General features: G+C 39.4%; 1 protein-coding gene across 2 annotated transcripts in view; it reads left to right on the forward strand.

Annotated features, from left to right (window-relative positions):
- Window positions 1-957: 957 nt before the first annotated feature.
- The window catches only part of kitlga (kit ligand a), a 78465-nt gene continuing 57282 nt past the window's right edge, over window positions 958-22140 (forward strand). For both annotated transcript variants that reach the window (XM_063000085.1, XM_063000086.1), the window contains exon 1: window positions 958-1264. In XM_063000085.1, coding sequence (XP_062856155.1) covers window positions 1250-1264 — 15 coding nt within the window. In that variant the 5' untranslated portion in view covers window positions 958-1249. The remainder of the gene's footprint in view (window positions 1265-22140) is intronic.

The following is a 22140-nucleotide window of genomic DNA, read 5'->3' on the forward strand; positions in this document are numbered from 1 at the left end:
TCGTCACTTCTCGTTTGTTTTTTCGTGACAAAATGTAATTTGGGAGACCAGGGAAGCTCGCCTGTGATTCCAGTTGGTGATAGATGGTGTAGTGTGAAAGCCAATCAGTCGTGAAGTGTGAAAGCCACACCAACTTGAAAGACTCCCGATTACGAGAGATCCAGTCGTGTAGTGTGAACTGTACAGCAACCTGACGACTTGGAAAGTCGTGTAGTGTGAACTTGGCATCTTCTTCTTCTTCCTCGGCCTTTGTCCCGCTCGGTTGCGGGGTCGGCTCTCGGTGGATCATGATCCGCATTGATTTGGCACAATTTTTACACCGGATGCCCTTCCTGACACAACCCTCCATATTTTATCTGGGCTTGGGACCGGCACTACAATGCACTGGTTTGTGCATCTAGCGGGTAGGTATCTATAGGACAATTCAGTGTTTCCAATTAGCCTGGTGGCATGTTTTTTTTGGATTGTGGGAGGAAACCGGAGCACCCGGAGGAAACCCACGCGGACACGGGGAGAACATGCAAACTCCGCACAGAAAGGACCAGGACCGCCCCGCCTGGGGATCGAACCCAGGACCTTCTTGCTGTGAGGTGACAGTGTTACCTACTAAGCCACCGTGCCGCCCTAGTGTGAACTTGGCATCATTAGCTTAATATTAGGGTCTTCATAAGCTGGATCAGATGTTGACTGGAGAGGAAATTCAGGAGGGGAGTGGCTCCCTGAGAGAATCCTGGTGATGCACCGTTCATGTTTATTCACTCACTATGGGGCAAAAGCACTGAAACCAATGGCAGTACTACACAGAAAATCAACCATCGCATCAATCACTGATTGTGAAATCAGACGGACACTGTGAGCCTGGGCGGGGCGTGGTCGTGTTTGAATAGGCGTGGCTTCCTACACAGCAGCGGTATAAAAGCGGATACGCGCATGCAAACACGCCCGCACACGGACACACGCGAAGACACGCTCACGCAGTTGTTCAGTGTGGACTCACGCATTCGTTCAGCGCTCCAGTCTCTCTGTCTGTGCGCGTCACATCGCGTTATGAAGCGCAACCCTGGATAACAACCGACTTTCATTCACTTCGGTTCAAGCCTCATTCCTACCCTGTGTTTCTCTCCGAGTTGGATTCTACTGATAATGATTTTGGATATGCGCAGACGGGATGAAGAGAAGCCCTTTTCTGCCCGCCGAAGTAAAATAAAGTAGGCTTTCGTTTACATTGGAGTTAATCCTCTCGTTCCCTATGAAGAAGTCAAAAGTAAGTGGTGCGCACTTTATCTCTTTTATTGTATCTTCCCTCCACCTGTGTGGTTCTGTTTTGCGCATTGATGCATTGCACAGTGGTTCTCCTGACCTCCAGAGTGGTCCTGATTCTGGATTAACTTTAACCCTTGTGCTCATTTTAATATTCTCATTCTGTATTACACTCATTATAGAGTTTGTTTATTTGCTCAGGTGTGTTGGGTGTGATACTGATCAGGAGGACCAAGGGTCTTATACATAGTCCATGCATCGTGCAAACTAGGTCTGCATGCGATACATTATTTCTTTAAAAATAATACATATTTGCTCTGTCACTTTATTTCATTTTATTTTTTGCTTTTGTTTATTCTTGTTTGGTGCGTCAGGCTGGTTATGCGCGACCGGACTGCGCCCTGGATGATTTAAAACACCCGAATCTGATGGTCAGTGCGGTCAGTAGCCTAATGGTGTATGTATGTAAATTCTGACTTGGATCTCTGCTACTCTTAATTTTTCGTTCATATTTATTTGTATTCTTTGTCTGGAACAAATAAGGAAAAATAAAAAGCTAAATGTATAAATTATCTATTATTAATATTATTATTATTAATATTACTTTAATTGCAGTTTACATAATTTGCGCATAAACCATACCAGCACAGATATAACACAGTTGTTGCAGAAAAAATAAACCAATAAAACACAATTTTGTTTATTGGTTACATTTATGTAAAAATGCTGTTCACATTTAAATAATAAAGCTAAATTCATGGTAACACTTGATCAGCACATGGCAAGTTTACATAAGGTGATTGCGCCCACCTTGTGATCTAACCTTATTCTGGTGGCTGAAGCAGTATAAATCTTGGCATAAATAATAGGTAATTATTGTTTTTATCTTTTCAGTAGAGTAAGAATTAATAGGATAAATTGACACTTTGATATTGGCTATTATTAATAATTATAATAGTAATAATAAACATAATTTTTGCATCCTTTATTTGTTAGTTTTGTACTGAAAAATGTGTTACCTTGAATTTGTTTTATTTGAATGCACACAAAGTTTGCACATAAAAAATAAAATAAGTTAAAGATGCATTCAAGTTAGCAGTTTTATCAGCACATGCCAAATACCCCTGACACTACTGCAACCGGATTTATCAAACATCATTCTGATGCGTAATGTTATCTTTTGTAAAAATGCCCACTATGTAGATAAAGAATATTTTTTTAAATATATTTTTATATATTTTTTTTATTTATTATATTTGCACTGTCAAAGACACACCACCATACTGCACATTGGTTTATAAAGCAAACCTCTTCTCTATTCAGATGCCTATAGTTGCAATATTATGCAACACACAATTTACCAAACAGGCAATCTCTAAATGCATAAATTCTTTTATTGTATTTAAATATTTAAATGTGCAATTTAAAAGGACAAAAATCAATCCATCTGATTAATTTGAAAGAAGAAGGAAGGAATTTTCTTTTTTTAATGCAAAGTCACTTAGACTTTTTTGGTTTATATATTTCTTTTGGTTTATTATTGTTACCCTTTATGCCAGTTAGACAGACAGGATTGCACGCTGGTTAATTTATGAAACCTTTTCTAATGCTCCACTGCATGTCGCTCTCTTTTTGTGCGTATGTTTCCTTTAAAAGCATCAGGTTGGTTATATTTTTAGGTCAAGTTTAGCATTTTTTAATTTTTAATTTCTATTTTTGCACTTTTTTTTTGCACTTTACACTTTTTTGATACCCATCTTTTTCAGGCATCACAATAACTAATAAAAATAAATGCTTTTCACCCAGTAGGTACTGTGGCACAAAATATGGTTTGCATTACTATTGGCTGAAATGTGATTTATGAATTTTGCAAATGTATAAACTCTGACTAGATCTCAAAGATCCCAAAATACCCAAATCCCAAAAATGAACGTACACACATTGAAGCATTTCACAATCATGCCAGGGTTATATGGACATGAGTTTAAGCTCAGTCCTGGTTTCCCCATTGTCGGTATGTGTTTTCTTCATGTGTGATTAGCCTCCTGTCCATAGTGTGCTTCTGCTTTATCTCAATATGTATCTAATTATATTGTTGCATAGTTTCAATACTGAGCAGAAAGTTTGTCGTCCTTATTCATATTTGCTATGCAGACTCATTTTAATATGTTTAATGGTTGGAGAGTACGATCAAAGCACTACAGTGCCTTAAAAACATTATTTGCCCCTTCATGATTTCCTTATTTTTTGCATATTGTCACACTGAATAGCTACAGGACTTAATACAAAATGTCATTTAGAACTATTTGAACATGAGGAAAATAATACTGTTTAATTATTAAGTAATTATTAATTAAACATTATTAATTAATTAATAAGGTTTAATTATTATTAATTATTAATAATGTTTAATCATTATTAAACCGGTTGCTGCACCTTAAGCAGCTTCTGTAGGTAATTGTTTTTGGTAACTGGAGATTAATTGTTCGCATTGCTTTGGAGGAATTTTGGCCACAGTTCTATTCAGAATTGCTTTAATTCAGCCACATTGAAGGGCTTTCGAGCATGAACGGCCTGTTCTCAATTTCACTGGGGTCAGGTCTTAGTGATGCTTTGAGGCATTTAGTGATGGACTTGTTCTCAAGCTTTGGTTAAATGTCCTGTTACATAACTTAGTGGTGCTTGAGTAACAAATCATAGACTGATGACTGTTATTTAAGAACTGAAACAAATGTGTTTGATAAATGATTTTTAAAAAATAATCAGAACGACATAAGGGGAAATACTTCTAACAGCACTGTTTAGTGGGATGGTATTGGCAAAAAAAAATAAAAATAAAAAATAAAAAAATAAAAATAAAAAAACTCAGTCAAGCTCCAGTTCCCTGTATTTAGTTTTTTTTATACAAACAGTTACACAACCTTGCTTTAATATGGTATTGTTCTTCATATTTATCTCCTTTTGCAGTCCAGAAGAGCATTTGTATGTAATTTAAGAGATATGTGTGGAGATTTGTGCTACATAAATGATCAGTTCACATACGGTCCATCCAGTAGCTTGTCTCTTTTCTAGATTTATTTTCTCATTAATTCTGGCCAGTATTTTTCTCCACCAAAAATGCCAGAGAAACCAGAAACACATGTTGACTTTTGAAATCTGTGATTTTTTTTTCCATTGCAACATATCAGTAGATATGAGACAACGGATAAGTTAAGGTAAAGTACAATAAACAGGTTTTACAGGCATTTTGTCACATATTACTTTAAACATCTGTCTTTTATTTAGATTATTCTTTTATATATTTTATTGTTGATCAATCAAAGCAGTCGCCAGGATTTAGAAGAAAGACACAGACAAAAAATTTTAATAAAACAAATGCAAGCTGTGTTGTAAAAGCTGTAAAGATCCTGTCCCTGGTGGACTGGTTGTTTTCTAAAAGTCTGGTGTAAGAAGTAGAAAGTTTTTATGGACACTCGACCCAGTTTGCAAATACTAGAAATTAGGGGTGGCCAATAAAGTCAAGATCCTCTTTCCTGATTGTTGATGGTTAAAGATTTATACATTTAAAAGAAACATGCCGTTTTGGCAGTCTTCGGATTTTGTTGCATAATGCCCTTGAGAAAGTTGCATAAATGGTTGTCAGGCATTAAATTCTAAATGTGTTTCTATTACAAAATACAGTGAAGTTGTGATTATTTGTTAAATGCAACAAAATAATCTGATTTGTTAATTCTCTTGAATCTTTATTTAACTGACAAAAGTAGAAAAAAAAAGATTTCTAGTGTTTTTACAACTTCATTGTAGATTTTAAATAGAAAAAGATTTAGAATTTGTTCCCCATAGTACACTCAAATAAAATTGGGACGGAGGCATTTTTTTATTGGTTTATAATTTATTTATTTTTTTTTTTTTAATTAGCTACATTTATTAATGTAAAAATTGCAAAACAAAGGCTGAAGCAGAAATAAATAAATAAAATTTTTTATTAATTTTCTGTTTCTCTACATACTTTTTAACCTGTTTTCATGCTGTTCTTCAATAGTCTGGACCCCCACAGGACCATCACAGAGCAGGTATTATTTAGGTGGTGGGTCATTCTCAGCACTGCAGTGACACTGACACGATGGTGGTGTGTTAGTGTGTGTTGTGCTGGTATGAGTGGATCAGACACAGCAGCACTGCTGGTGTTTTTAAACACCTCACTGTCTTTGCTGGACTGCGAATAGTCCATCAACCAAAAATATATCCAGCCAACAGCGCCCAGTGGGCAGCGTCCTGTGACCACTGATGAAGGTCTAGAAGATGACCCACTCAAAAAGCACCAAAAGATGAGCGCTCTGACTTTACATCTACAAGGTGGACCAACTAGGTAGGAGTGTCTAATAGACAGCGAGTAACGCACCACAACCATGTCATTGTCACTGCAGTGCTGAGAATGATCCACCACCTAAATAATACCTGCTCTGTGGTGGTCCTGTGGGGGTCCTGACCATTGAAGAACAGCATGAAAGGGGGCTAACAAAGTATGCAGAAAAACATATGGACTACAGTCAGTACATGTAGAACTACAAAGTGCTTCTATATGGTAAGTGGAGCTGATAAAATGGACAGTGAGTGTAGAAACAAGGAGGTGGTTTTAATGTTATGGCTGATTGGTGTATAGAAAGAGAGAGCGAGAAAGAGAGCGAGCGAGCGAGCAAGCGAGCGAGAGAGAGAGAGAGAGAAAGAGAGAGATAGATCTTCTTTTTCTTGGCCTTTGTCCCGTTTGGTTGCGGGGTCGGCTCTTCTGCGGATCACGATCCGCGCATCGATTTGGCAAAATTTTTACGCCGGATGCCCTTCCTGACACAACCCTCCCTATTTTATCCGGGCTTGGGACCGACAATTCAGTGTTTCCAATTAGCCTGGTGGCATGTTTTTGGACTGTGGGAGGAAACCGGAGCACCCGGAGGAAACCCACGCGGACACAGGGAGAACATGCAAACTCCGCACAGAAAGGACCCGGACCGCCCCACCTGGGGATCGAACCCAGGACCTTCCTGTTGTGAGGCGACAGTGCTACCCACTAAGTCACCGTGCCGCCCAAAGACAGAGATAGATAATTTGCTTAAATATTTTTCATTAAATGTGGAAAGGCTCTGCACACCAGTTGTTCAATCTAAATAAACAAAACAAAGGCTGAAGAAAAAAAGGACAGAACTAAATACAAATTTTATTAACTCTGAAGGGTATGCTTTGATGTTTATTACTTATCGGGGCTGTGATGGATCCGATATCTGAGAAACACTGGACACAATACTGAAACACATGCTGGACAGAACAGCACAAACACATTTACTCAGTCATTCAAATCTAGGGCTGATATGGAGATGCCAACTCATTTGCATGTTTTTGGAAAGTGGGTAGAAATCTTGATAACCCAGAGAAAGCTCGCATGAAAATGTGTGTACAAGCACAAGTACTTTTCTACTTCTACTCCAATTAAAAATAAGTGGATTTTAACTCGTACCAGATTGTATTAGAATAGTTTCATACTTTAACTGGATTATGGTATTTTCTTCTGTTTGCTAATCCTGCTCATGTGCTACTGGTATTTTTTAAGCTTTGGTAATTCATGAACAGGTCACTCTAAACAGCAGACACCATTGAGGGAATTCAGAGAGTCCCCAAAATAAAAAGCTGGTAGGTTGCTTACCCATAATTTACACTGATCAGCCATAACATTAAAACCACCTCCTTGTTTCTACACTCACTGTCCATTTTATCATATAGAAGCACTTTGTAGTTCTACAATTACTGACTGTAGTCCATCTGTTTCTCTGCATACTTTGTTAGCCCCCTTTCATGCTGATCCTCAATGGTCAGGACCCCCACAGAGTAGGTATTATTTGGGTGGTGAATCATTCTCAGCACTGCAGTGACACTGACATGGTGGTGGTGTGTTAGTGTGTGTTGTGCTGGTATGAGTGGATCAGACACAGCAATACTGTCACTGCTGGACTGAGAATAGTCCACCAACCAAAAATATCCAGCCAACAGCTCCCCGTGGGCAGCGTCCTGTGACCACTCATGAAGGTCTAGAAGATGACCAACTCAAACAGCAGCAATATATGAGTGATCGTCTCTGACTTTACATCTACAAGGGGGACCAACTAGGTAGGAGTGTCTAATAGAGTGGACAGTGAGTGGACACGGTATTTAAAAACTCCAGCAGCGCTGCTGTGTCTGATCCACTCATACCAGCACAACACACACTAACACACCACCACCATGTCATTGTCACTGCAGTGCTGAGAATGATCCACCACCTAAATAATACCTGCTCTGTGGTGGTCCTGGGAGAGTCCTGACCATTAAAGAACAGGGTGAAAACACAGGGTGAAAGTATGTAGAGAAACAGATGAACTACATTCAGTAATTGTAGAACTACAAAGTGCTTCTATGTGGTAAGTGGAGCTAATAAAATGGACAGTGTGTGTAGAAACTCTCTTTTAATGTTATGGCTGATCAGTGTATAAAAGAAGGTTTTTTTTTATCACTCTTGTCTGATCTGATAGCCAAATAAATTTGTGGAGTTTTCCATGAATACTGTAAGAGGTGGATCATCAAATCTGATATTCAAATGACTGTTTCAGGAAACATCGCATTAGGAACTGATGTTGTCCAGACTCAGTCGATCTCAGCCCCACAAATTAGTGAATCCCAACCTGTCTTAAGCCTCCGTATTACAGTTGTCATGCAGCTGACAGTAACAGACGTTAACTACTAATAAATCTGTTGCGTTTGGAAATAGCTTAATAACTTACAGACTTTATGCACCAGATCATTCCACTAGTCTCTTTATGTCTGCCTCAGCCTCAGGACAATACGGCAACAATCCAGCTCTGCTTTTCAGCACTTACGCCTACGTGGGCTTCTTAAGCAATTCTAACTATTAAAAATTAGTAGAGAAAAATAAACAGCTGTCAAGAGTCAGTCGACGGGTGAAGGTGGCAGGGACAGACAGAGTAAAAACAAAGTTTAAACCTTGGTCGGAATCCTGATCTTATATAATATCCTGGCTGGGCCTTAACCAGGATGGGTGGTAATCAGACGTCTTCCTCTAAAAATTTGCAATTGTTAACAGCTTTTTTATAAAGCCTAATAGATTTTCCAGCAAGAGCGGAGGAACCGAGAGGACCTGAGGCACATGAGACCTTCAACCCCTGCACATTCTTTCATGACCATAATCTGGCAACCGTTATCAGAAGAACATTTGGTAATGTTCACTGTAACAGTGGGTATTGCATTTCCCGTCGGTTTAGAGGCTTCAAAATCTTCCCGCCCTTATATTATAACATACACTACACCAATCAGCCATAACATTAAAACCCCCTCCTTGTTTCTACACTCTGTCCATTTTATCAGCTCCACTTACCATATAAAAGCACTTTGTAGTTCTACAATTACTGACTGTAGTCCATCTATTTTTCTACATACTTTTTTTAGCCTGCTTTTACCCTTTTCTTCAATGGTCAGGACCCCCACAGTACCACTCCAGAGGTGGAGTGTGTGTTGTGCTGGTATGAGTGAATCAGACACAGCAGCGCTGCTGGAGTTTTTACCACCTCAATGTCACTGCTGGACTGAGAATAGTCCAACAACCAAAAGTATCCAGCCAACAGTGCTCCATGCGCAGCGTCCTGTGACCACTCATGAAGGTCTAGAAGATGACCAACTCAAACAGCAGCAGTAGATGAGCGATCGTCTCTGACTTTACATCTACAAGGTGGACCAACTAGGTAGGAGTGTCTAATAGAGTGGACAGTGAGTGGACATGGTATTTAAAAACTCCAGCAGCGCTGCTGTGTCTGATTTACACATACCAGCACAACACACACTAACACACCACCACCATGTCAGTGTCACTGCAGTGCTGAGATTAATCCACCACCTAAATAATGCCTGCTCTCTGGTGGTCCTGTTGGGGTCCTGACCATTGAAGAACAGGGTGAAAGCAGGCTAAAACAGTATGCAGAGAAACAGCTGGACTACAGTCAGTAATTGTAGAACTACAGAGTGCTTCTATATGGTAAGTGGACAGCTATAACAGCCTTTACAAGGCTCTCCAAATGATTTTAAAGTGTGCCAGTGGAAATCCATGCCTGTTCAGTCAAAGGGCATTTAGTGAGGCACTAGTGTTAGATGAGTCAAAAATCAAAACTGTAAGTGTGATGGCGAGTGATTAAGGCTTGGGTTGAAATCAAAGTTCCAGTTCATCCCAGTGTTCAATAGGTTTGATGTGAGGGCTCTATGCAAGTCAATGTAGATCCCTGAACTGTTTCCACACAGCTAAAAGCATATCATTTATTTTATGTATCTTATTTTATACACATTGGCCAATGGGGTGTGGCTGCCGCCTGAAGTCAGTAATTAAATGGTGTCTACATACTTATTACCATAAAGTGTGAAGAAAAAAACACAAACAAGAGGTATAATTACTTTAATATACTTGATTTATGACTGTTGACACAACATTGTGTTTATGGCGCGCAATTATGTAAACAAGGACACAATGACACAAAGGTATGCAAATAAAAAATTTAATCCGCAACCCGAATCACAAAATATTCAGACGCTTTATTTTAATTGAAAGCTCCTTTCCTCTTCCATATGTCTCTACAGTCTTTGCAAACCAGAATTCAGGCAGTTGACATTCTTCATGGCAGATCCTCACTCGTGGATGTTCAGAGACTTGCCCCAAAGCCACTCCAGTGTTGTCTTTGTTGTATGCTTTGGGTCACTGCTGTGTTGAAAGTTGAACGATTGCCCCAGTCTGAGTTTGTATGTGGAGTGCTGCAGAAATAATACTGTTCAACAGGTTCTACCATCCCTGCACATCTCTGACTTATGGATCTCTTGTAGACTGACTTGAGTTCTTTCTTACTTGCCTAATGAAGGCCCTTTTGCAAAGACGTCCACTTCGGCCAGAGGTATTACTCTAAGAAGGGTTAAAGTTGTGTAAACCAAATTCTTGCGGTTAATTATTGTTTTTCGTCCTGACAATGCAGTGTAAATTGTGGGTTCTTATAGTCAGTCATTTAAAATTGCATCAGGTGGAAGCCTAGATATATTTCAAGGATAATTAAAGCAATAAGAAAACAACTGACCACAGTTTGGAGTGCCACAGCGAAGGGTTTAAGGGTGTTCCAGCATGATTCTTGACAGACCTGTTTTTTGCTGGTTGTTACCATTTGTGTTTTCTTTCTGACTTTTGTACTCACAGCAAATTGTTTGGAACAGACGATTGTGGGACCTGACATCCATCTGACATTTAATGATTTAAGTGACTCTGCTTGTGACTCTAAGTCTAATGGGTTTGGTCTAACTAGCTTTGATTTGGACACTGATCAGTTGTGGTTAATCATCACTAAAACCAAATACCACCACATTAATAATCTAAGTTGCTGTGTTGCTGCCATATTTATTAGAAACCTCACAATAAAATTATTAAAAAAATGTGTAAATAAACTGTTTAGTTTTGCAGTATCAGGTAAGGAGCATACAATCGAATTCAGCATATTGTTTGAGCTCCAAACGCAGAAAAACTTTTGTTGCCTTGCACTTTTACTTGCACAAACTGATTGACAGGTAACAAAGATAAGGATCAGGCATTTACCTTGTGGCACTAAACACACTCAAGACTAAAAAATGTGTACTCAGTGCACAAAAATGTCCTATTCACAGCTATGAATCACATCTTGAATCAACAGCTATGAATCACATTGTGAAAATGATTAAGTAAAAAAGCAAAACTGAGCAGAAGAGCTTTCATTTGGATTTTTTTTCTTTACAAAGGGCACAATCAGAGTTCACTTACAATATAGAAGCACTTTAAAGTTCTACAATTACTGACTTTAGACCATCTGTTTCTCTACATACCTTTTTAGCCTGCTTTCACCCTGTTCTTCAATGGTCAGGACCCCCACAGGACCACCACAGAGTAGGTATTATTTGGGTGGTGGATCATTCTCAGCCTGCAGTGACACTGACATGGTGGTGGTGTGTTAGTGTGTGTTGTGCTGGTATGAGTGGATCAGACACAGCAGCGCTGCTGGAGTTTTTAAATACTGTGTCCACTCACTGTCCACTCTATTAGTCACTTCCACCTAGTTGGTCCACCTTGTAGATGTAAAGTCAGAGACGATCGCTAATCTATTGCTGCTGCTGATCTTCATCAGTGGTCACAGGATGCTGCCCATGAGGCACTGTTGGCTGGATATTTTTGGTTGATGGACTATTCAGTCCAGCAAGGACAGTGAGGTGTTTAAAAACTCCATCAGTGCTGCTGTGTCTGATTTACTCATACCAGCACAACACACACTAACACACCACCACCATGTCAGTGTCACTGCAGTGCTGAGAATGATCCACCACCCAAATAATACCTACTCTGTGGTGGTCCTGGGAGAGTCCTGACCATTGAAGAACAGGGTAAAAGCAGGTTAAAAAGATATGTAGAGAAATAGATGGACTACAGTCAGTAATTGCTTCTATATGGTAAGTGGAGCTGATAAAATGGACAGGAGTGTAGAAACAAGGAGGTGCTCTTAATGTTATAGCTGATCGGTATATATACTGTATATATATACATTTATATGGATACACCTAAATAAAATGGGAATGGTTGGTGATATTAACTTCCTGTTTGTGGCACATTAGTATATGGGAGGGGGAAAACTTTTCAAGATGGGTGGTGACCATGGCGGCCATTTTGAAGTCGGCCATTTTGGATCCAACTTTAGTTTTTTCATTGGGAAGAGGGTCATGTGACACATCAAACTTATTGAGAATTTCACAAGAAAAACAATGGTGTGCTTTATTCTTTAACTTTATTCTTTCATGAGTTATTTACAAGCTTCTCTTTGTTTACAGCCATTGACATGTCGCAGAGGTTAACACGTGAGGAGCGGATAGAAATTGTGTTGATGTCTGGTGAACGCAGTACCCGGGTCATTGCAGCAGATTTCAATGCAAGACACCCTACGAGACCACCCATCTCCCATGCTACAGTTAGCAAACTGCTTGCCAAGTTTCGTGAAACTGGTTCAGTGTTGGATTTGCCAAAATGTGGACGCATGAAAACTGTCACTAATGAAGAAACATCAGTGGCTGTCCTAGCTTCATTCAGCAAGAGCCCACAGCGTAGCACTCGCCGCATGTCACTGGAGAGTGGCATCAGTCGAACATCCCTTCGGCGGATATTAGCTACTCACAAATGGCACCCTTACAAACTCCAGCTGCTGCAGCATCTCAACGAGGATGACCCAGATCGGCGCACTGAATTTGCAGAATGGGCAAAACAAAAATTGGAACAGGACCCTCAGTTTACACAGAACATTTTGTTCAGTGATGAGGCAAACTTTTATGTGAATGGTGAAGTTAACAAACAAAACCACCGCTATTGGTCTGACACTAACCCACATTGGATAGATCCCTCCAAGACTGTTGGAACACAAAAATTGATGGTATGGTGTGGTATATGGGGTACAAAGATAGTGTGGCCATTCTTCATCAATGGAAACCTCAAGGCCACTGGATATTTGAAATTGCTACATGATGATGTGTTTCCCACTTTATGCACTGAAGCTGGCACGTTCCCTGAGTTTTTCCAGCAAGATGGTGCACCACCACATTATGGGTGTCCGGTCCGAGCATTCCTAGATGAACAGTTTCCTGGAAAGTGGATTGGTCGTCGTGGGCCAGTTGAATGGCCCCCAAGGTCTCCCGATCTGACCCCCTTAGACTTTTATCTTTTGGGTCATCTGAAGGCAATTGTCTATGCTGTGAAGATACGAGATGTGCAGCACCTGAAACTACGGATACTGGAAGCCTGTGCTAGCATTTCTTCTGCGGTGTTGCTATCAGTGTGTGAAGAGTGGGAGAAGAGGGTTGCATTGACAATCCAACACAATGGGCAGCACTTTGAACACATTTTATAAGTGGTCAGAAACTTGTAAATAACTCATGAAAGAATAAAGTTACGTTAAAACCAAGCACACCATTGTTTTTCTGGTGAAATTCTCAATAAGTTTGATGTGTCACATGACCCTCTTCCCATTGAAAAAACTAAAGTTGGATCCAAAATGGCCGACTTCAAAATGGCCGCCATGGTCACCACCCATCTTGAAAAGCTTTCCCCCTCCCATATACTAATGTGCCACAAACAGGAAGTTAATATCACCAACCATTCCCATTTTATTTAGGTGTATCCATATAAATGGCCCACCCTATATATATACGTACAGGGGTTGGACAAAATAACTGAAACACCTGGTTTTAGACCACAATAATTTATTAGTATGGTGTAGGGCCTCCTTTTGCGGCCAATACAGCGTCAATTCGTCTTGGAAATGACATATACAAGTCCTGCACAGTGGTCAGAGGGATTTTAAGCCATTCTTCTTGCAGGATAGTGGCCAGGTCACTACGTGATGCTGGTGGAGGAAAACGTTTCCTGACTCGCTTCTCCAAAACACCCCAAAGTGGCTCAATAATATTTAGATCTGGTGACTGTGCAGGCCATGGGAGATGTTCAACTTCACTTTCATGTTCATCAAACCAATCTTTCACCAGTCTTGCTGTGTGTATTGGTGCATTGTCATCCTGATACACGGCACCGCCATTGGATGCACATGGTCCTCCAGAATGGTTCGGTAGTCCTTGGCAGTGACGCGCCCATCTAGCACAAGTATTGGGCCAAGGGAATGCCATGATATGGCAGCCCAAACCATCACTGATCCACCCCCATGCTTCACTCTGGGCATGCAACAGTCTGGGTGGTACGCTTCTTTGGGGCTTCTCCACACCGTAACTCTCCCGGATGTGGGGAAAACAGTAAAGGTGGACTCATCAGAGAACAATACATGTTTCACATTGTCCACAGCCCAAGATTTGCGCTCCTTGCACCATTGAAACCGACGTTTGGCATTGGCACGAGTGACCAAAGGTTTGGCTATAGCAGCCCGCCCGTGTATATTGACCCTGTGGAGCTCCCGACGGACAGTTCTGGTGGAAACAGGAGAGTCGAGGTGCACATTTAATTCTGCCGTGATTTGGGCAGCCGTGGTTTTATGTTTTTTGGATACAATCCGGGTTAGCACCCGAACATCCCTTTCAGACAGCTTCCTCTTGCGTCCACAGTTAATCCTGTTGGATGTGGTTTGTCCTTCTTGGTGGTATGCTGACATTACCCTGGATACCGTGGCTCTTGATACATCACAAAGACTTGCTGTCTTGGTCACAGATGTGCCAGCAAGACGTGCACCAACAATTTGTCCTCTTTTGAACTCTGGTATGTCACCCATAATGTTGTGTGTATTGCAATATTTTGAGCAAAACTGTGCTCTTACCCTGCTAATTGAACCTTCACACTCTGCTCTTACTGGTGCAATGTGCAATTAATGAAGATTGGCCACCAGACTGGTCCAATTTAGCCATGAAACCTCCCACACTAAAATGACAGGTGTTTCAGTTATTTTGTCCAACCCCTGTATATACTGTATATATTGCATGCATTTCAAATTGTGGTCAGTTATTTTGCTTTAAACACCCTTGAGATGCGTCTTAAACTCAAAGTCCAGGAATCAGTACATGGATCTCTGTAATCACACTGTGATCCCCTTGGCGCAGACCAAGACAAGGATATAAAACAATATTGATGACTTTGAGTGCTTCCAGGACCACAGTAGCCTCAATAATTTTAAAATAAAAGAAACTTGATACAGTTTCGAAGATGACACTTCACAGACGCTCACCATCTAATTTGACAGAACTTGAGAGGCTCTGCCATGAAGAATGGAAAGATTTGCAAAGCTTGTAGAGACATATCCAAGAAGACTCGCAGCTGTATTTATTGCCCAAGGGGCTCCTGCAAAGTATTTAATAAAGGGTCTGAGTAAATATGAGATTAATGTTTCAAGCTTCACTTTATAATTATAGGGGGGAAAGTGTAGATTAAAGGATTAATATGTTAATTATATAAAATCCATGACACAAAGTGTGGGTCTCTCTACTATATACAATCCCATTTTCAGAAAATTTGGGACATTATTTTAAAATGTAATAAATCTGTTTATCTTGAATCCTCTTTAATATTTTTACTTACAAAAGTACAAATACATTACCTTTAATGCTTTGGCTGACTAAGCTCCACACTTTAAAAAGCTTTGGACGGGGTAAAATAAGAGTAAAAAGTTTATGTTGAATATTGAAGTTACACTGTTTTAAAACAGCTTTCAACCACAATAAGCAGATAAATTGGTAACAGGATAGGCTATCATAATTGGGTATAAAAATTAAGCCATCAGTGGCTTAGCAAAGATGGGTCATGACTCACCACTTCATTAGAGATTTCACTTCGCCCCTCGGGCAGCCGCATCTTCCAATCGGCAGAGGCTAAATTTGCAGCAGTGACAAATCCTGTCAACCTTGCTCCCTCAGACAAAGCCAGTTGTGTATTTTGAATGCCCAGACAGGTGGATAGCCTACCTGAGATTTCAGTTCAAGATCTTAGCAGTGGTGGGCTTCTTTATTAGAATGCTGCATCCATCTAAACACAGAGTGCTTGTGCTGGACTGGCCTGCCTGCAGTCAAGATCTGTTTCCTGTTGAAAATGTATGAAGCATTGTTAAGAGAAGAATCAGCCAATGGCAACTACAGACTGTTTAGGAAAACGAAAAATTAAAATGTTAGGTATTATTTTATAAGGTACACCTATCTGGTAGTACATGTATTAATTATTGTATAAGCTACGCCTACCAAGCAGATGAACTTTGTAGGTGTACAATTACTGAGTACATTAAATAAGTACATCATAACATTTACATTTTCATTTTCAGCATTTATCAGACGCTTTTATCCAAAGCGACTTACACAATGAGCTGAACACGATGAGCAATTGAGGGTTAAGGGCCTTGCTCAGGGACCCAACAGTGGCAACTTGGTGGTGGCGGGGCTTGAACCGGCAACCTTCTGTTTACTAGTCCAGTACCTTGACCACTGAGCTATCACTGGCACTGGTAAATAATACATTATGCCTAGACAATGCTATTGCTTATGTGGAAATAACGTACACATTAAGATTAAGGGTGTTTATCAATTGATCATATAAACCAGTGTTTGGCAAAAAGCAAATACAGGATGTCGAAATGGGCACACTAAACCAGCAGTCAACATTGTGATGATGTGTGGGGGTACTTTGCTACAGTAGGACCTGGATGACTTCTTGTTTTATTGTTGGTCCAAAATTTATTTAGAGAACGTAAGGTCATCAGTCAGTGAGTTGAAGCCGAGATTTATGCCGCAGGACAATGACACAAAATACAAAAGCAAGTGATAAGATTATACTGTAGATAGCAATCATTATATTATATTATATAATGAGATAATAACCAATTATAGCAAGTGTTTGCTAACCAATGCAAACCAATTAGTAAATTAAGCAGCAACACGAGTGATATGCATACTGGAGAACTTCTGTGTTTTGTTTAATTATCAAAAATCATTAAGTCTGACTAATATGCAATAACAGAAAGACCTGCATGATTCCCTTTTACCACAGCCGTTGAATAGCTTGGAAAAAAGGTTAAGAAGCACTGACACACCTACACCTAGTGTACCGTGTCACACCAGATGTATGTGATTTTAATGCAGTGAACTGAAAAGCTCTACAATAGATTACCTCACTGCACTTCCTGCTATTGTTTTAAAATGGCTTTCCAAACATTCATGTGCTAGTCACATGCAAAACCGACCAGAGTCCAGCTGTTCACAAGCATGAGGTCTGAGACCAAGCTACAAGAAATTGATTATACGGGATTGTTTACTTTAATTTTTTATTACTTTTTTTTTTATTACATAATTAAACCAATTTTTGCTTATAATAAAACTGGATTCTGAAGATTTATTAATCATTTTTTTTCTTATTCTAAAAATCTAACATTTGATAAATAGATACCTAATTGTTTCAGTTTGAAGTAACCAGAGACCACCCACATGTCTGAAGGGCCATAGAAAATATTTTGAAAATGGGTCTATCTATCTATCTATCTATCTATCTATCTATCTATCTATCTATCTATCTATCTATCTATCTATCTATCTATCTATCTATCTGTCTATCTGTCTGTCTATCTATCTATCTATCTATCTATCTATCTATCTATCTATCTATCTATCTATCTATCTATCTGTCGTATCTATCTATCTATATCTATCCATCTGTTTGTCTATCTGTCTGTCTATCTATCTGTCTGTCTATATGTCTATATATATATACTGTATATATATATATATACAGTATATACTGTACATATATATATATATATATATATATATATATATATATATATATATATATATATATACTGTATATATATATATTATTACAAGATACAAACGTTATGTTGAGCAGTACACAAAAAGAGCAACAGTAATAGGATAAAATTTTGTGAGATTGATTATAAACCAGGTTTTGAATTGTATACTATACAAAATAATATACATGCCAATATAATTTTCACAAAACTTTATAAGCAATTACTACTTAGCTTATTTTAAACATGAGTTCTAGCCACGTTCGAATGGTGCCATCACACACAGCCTAGTATCTCATCTTCATAGAAAAGCAAGTGAAAGGAAGAAACAGTAGCATATATAAAAACTTCCACTTAAAGCGAATTAACACTTACAAGGTGTTTGTGATTCATGTGTTGATGGACAATCATCTGCGCCTTCGTTAGGACACGACCCCTAACGTGGGTCAACTGCCTAACCACTAAAGCAGCTGCCACGTTACATTAGACTAAATCTGAAAATCAGACCGAAGTTTGTTATTGAAAACAGGTGAGTTCTTTTCACAGAGCCCACCTGTATATAATAGAAATGAAATGTGCAGCACTTTGTCTTTAACTGTCTGGAAAAACTGTCTCATTATAAGTTCTGACATCATTTTATATGTATTCTTCTGTTACATGTGGCAACTGTGTAAGGTTTATTTTTGGATAAGTGTAGTTTATTATAATTTACTACACTACTGTGGTTTATGTAGTTTCAGTGATTCTGATACAGGTAAATACAACTTATGACAAACTCAGGTTTGTTGCTAAAAAGCAGTGGCTAATTTCTTGCACTGCAGCCTTTAAGTCCATGGTGTGACTAATATGACCACTTAGAGCATCACCTGTGGTTTAGCCCTGTTCCTAATTAATAACAGACCTCGTTTTTGGTTAAGTTTACTTTTTTACTTTGGCAATAGACCACTGTTGCATGTCCTGTTTTATTTGTGCAGCCCTGCCTAAATTTAAAAAAGAAGACACCAGCTATAGTCGTAGGGTGTGTTCGAAAACCTAGTGAGCTACCTTGCTCTCTTACTGTTTACATAGGCAGCTGCCTAAGTAGAGAGGATTCTAATAAGTCATTGACTTATAAGTCAGGTTATTCGGACGCTCTACTTAGACAGCGATTACATCTGTTTTTGCTTACTAAGCTAACACAGTTAGCATCATGCCATTCAAACCATTGGGATGAGGTGACACAACGCGCTAGCATGTCAACCAACATCTTCCTTTGAGTACCGAAAACCGTTAAATTCCAAACTTGCAAATAAATACACTTGTACACGATTATACAAATTAAAAATCACTGATAATTTATGTAAGTTTGAAAAGAACTCCGTTCGTTGCTCCGCATCGTCCGCCATATTTTTTTTTTTTTGCGAGAAAAGTTGTGCCACACTGAATGCTGGGATTGCCTCCAGCATCGGATGCTCCCTCATATTCACTCAAAATACCGTTTAAGTTTAAGGTACCTTACTAAGCAGCATTTTAAGGCATCTAGGATTTCAAACAGCCTATACTTCTCGGGAGTGCACATAGGGTGACGTAAAATGCTGTCTATGTAGAGAGCTCACTAGGTTTCGAACACACCCATAATTTACAGGAAATTAAGAAGACCATTGGAAGACCTAGTTGAATGGCATTATTGAACTTTCCACACCTCTATATTAGCACATTTTACTTAAGAAATACTTAAGAAATAACACAAAAGGAATGAGAAAAAAGCAGCAGTTTGGCAATGACATGTATTTTTAAGTGTATGTGAATATTTGACTAAATAGAAATGTAGACCATTTAACAAAGAAATATTACTTAAACTAACGTAAAATATAAGTGAAAATTAATAATAATAATACTGATTAAAAATTATAACTACAGTAATACATAAAAATGCCCTCGTAAATGCAGTAATGTTACGCAGTCTTGCATTTATGCAAAATGAAAAAATATCAGACACATAATAGCTTCCAAAATCAGTTTTTGAACAAAAACTATCAAATCTAAAAAAAAAACTAAATGTATATAGACATTCATAAAAATATCTTTAAGCCGCTCAGGTGGCGCAGCGGTAAAAACACACGCTGTTCACCAGAGCTGAGATCTCGAATACATCGTAACGAAACTCGACTCTGCCTGCCGGCTAAGGCTGAGCGGCCACATGAACAACGATTGGCCTGTTGTTCAGATAGGGGCAGGACTAAGCCGGATTGGGGACTCTCTCTCAGACTAGTGCGATAACGACCTTTGCTGGCTGGTTGGTGGCGCCTGCACTGAGATGGGAAAGGATTGCGGTAGAGGGTGTGGCTTTCCATACACAGCGCTGTACTGCACTGCACTCGTCAAGTGTAGGTGATAAGATGTTCGATTGCTGTGCACATTTCGGAGGGGGCGTGGAGCAGCCTCGTCCTTCCCAATTAGGAGCAGGGACCAGCATTAGTGAGAGGATGATTGACGGGTAGAAATTGGATGCACTAAAGTGGGAGAAAAAAGGGAAAAAAAAAAAAATTATATATATATATACAGTGTATCACAAAAGTGAGTACACCCCTCACATTTCTGCAAATATTTCATTATATCTTTTCATGGGACAACACTATAGAAATAAAACTTGGATATAACTTAGAGTAGTCAGTGTACAACTTGTATAGCAGTGTAGATTTACTGTCTTCTGAAAATAACTCAACACACAGCCATTAATGTCTAAATGGCTGGCAACATAAGTGAGTACACCCCACAGTGAACATGTCCAAATTGTGCCCAAAGTGTCAATATTTTGTGTGACCACCATTATTATCCAGCACTGCCTTAACCCTCCTGGGCATGGAATTCACCAGAGCTGTACAGGTTGCTACTGGAATCCTCTTCCACTCCTCCATGATGACATCACGGAGCTGGTGGATGTTAGACACCTTGAACTCCTCCACCTTCCACTTGAGGATGCCCCACAGGTGCTCAATTGGGTTTAGTCCATCACCTTTACCTTCAGCTTCCTCAGCAAGGCAGTTGTCATCTTGGAGGTTGTGTTTGGGGTCGTTATCCTGTTGGAAAACTGCCATGAGGCCCAGTTTTCGAAGGGAGGGGATCATGCTCTGTTTCAGAATGTCACAGTACATGTTGGAATTCATGTTTCCCTCAATGAACTGCAGCTCCCCAGTGCCAGCAACACTCATGCAGCCCAAGACCATGATGCTACCACCACCATGCTTGACTGTAGGCAAGATACAGTTGTCTTGGTACTTCTCACCAGGGCGCCGCTACACATGCTGGACACCATCTGAGCCAAACAAGTTTATCTTGGTCTCGTCAGACCACAGGGCATTCCAGTAATCCATGTTCTTGGACTGCTTGTCTTCAGCAAACTGTTTGCAGGCTTTCTTGTGCGTCAGCTTCCTTCTGGGATGACGACCATGCAGACCGAGTTGATGCAGTGTGCGGCGTATGGTCTGAGCACTGACAGGCTGACCTCCCACGTCTTCAACCTCTGCAGCAATGCTGGCAGCACTCATGTGTCTATTTTTTAAAGCCAACCTCTGGATATGACGCCGAACACGTGGACTCAACTTCTTTGGTCGACCCTGGCGAAGCCTGTTCCGAGTGGAACCTGTCCTGGAAAACCGCTGTATGACCTTGGCCACCATGCTGTAGCTCAGTTTCAGGGTGTTAGCAATCTTCTTATAGCCCAGGCCATCTTTGTGGAGAGCAACAATTCTATTTCTCACATCCTCAGAGAGTTCTTTGCCATGAGGTGCCATGTTGAATATCCAGTGGCCAGTATGAGAGAATTGTACCCAAAACACCAAATTTAACAGCCCTGCTCCCCATTTACACCTGGGACCTTGACACATGACACCAGGGAGGGACAACGACACATTTGGGCACAATTTGGACATGTTCACTGTGGGGTGTACTCACTTATGCTGCCAGCTATTTAGACATTAATGGCTGTGTGTTGAGTTATTTTCAGAAGACAGTAAATCTACACTGCTATACAAGTTGTACACTGACTACTCTAAGTTATATCCAAGTTTCATGTCTATAGTGTTGTCCCATGAAAAGATATAATGAAATATTTGCAGAAATGTGAGGGGTGTACTCACTTTTGTGATACACTGTATATATATATATATATATATATATATATATATGTTTATGTATATGTATATATATATATATATATATATATATATATAAATATAAATAAATAAATATATATATATATATATATATATATATATATATATATAAATAAATAAATAAATATATATATATATATATATATATCTTTCTAAATGTAAAAATGACACCACCTTGAACTAACTAAATTGTGGAAAAATAGCAATAATATAAATGATAATATAAGAATTGAAACCAGTCTAAGCTGAAGCCACTATAATAACTCTTGAGGATTTGGAAAGTAAAACGCCGCCCGTGTACATTATGCTTGATGGGCCTTTTTGTCATCTTGTCTCAATGAGAACAAAAACCTACAAAGGTTTTATTTGTT

This window comes from Trichomycterus rosablanca, chromosome 8 (assembly GCF_030014385.1).
Source record: "Trichomycterus rosablanca isolate fTriRos1 chromosome 8, fTriRos1.hap1, whole genome shotgun sequence".
NCBI lineage: Eukaryota > Metazoa > Chordata > Actinopteri > Siluriformes > Trichomycteridae > Trichomycterus > Trichomycterus rosablanca.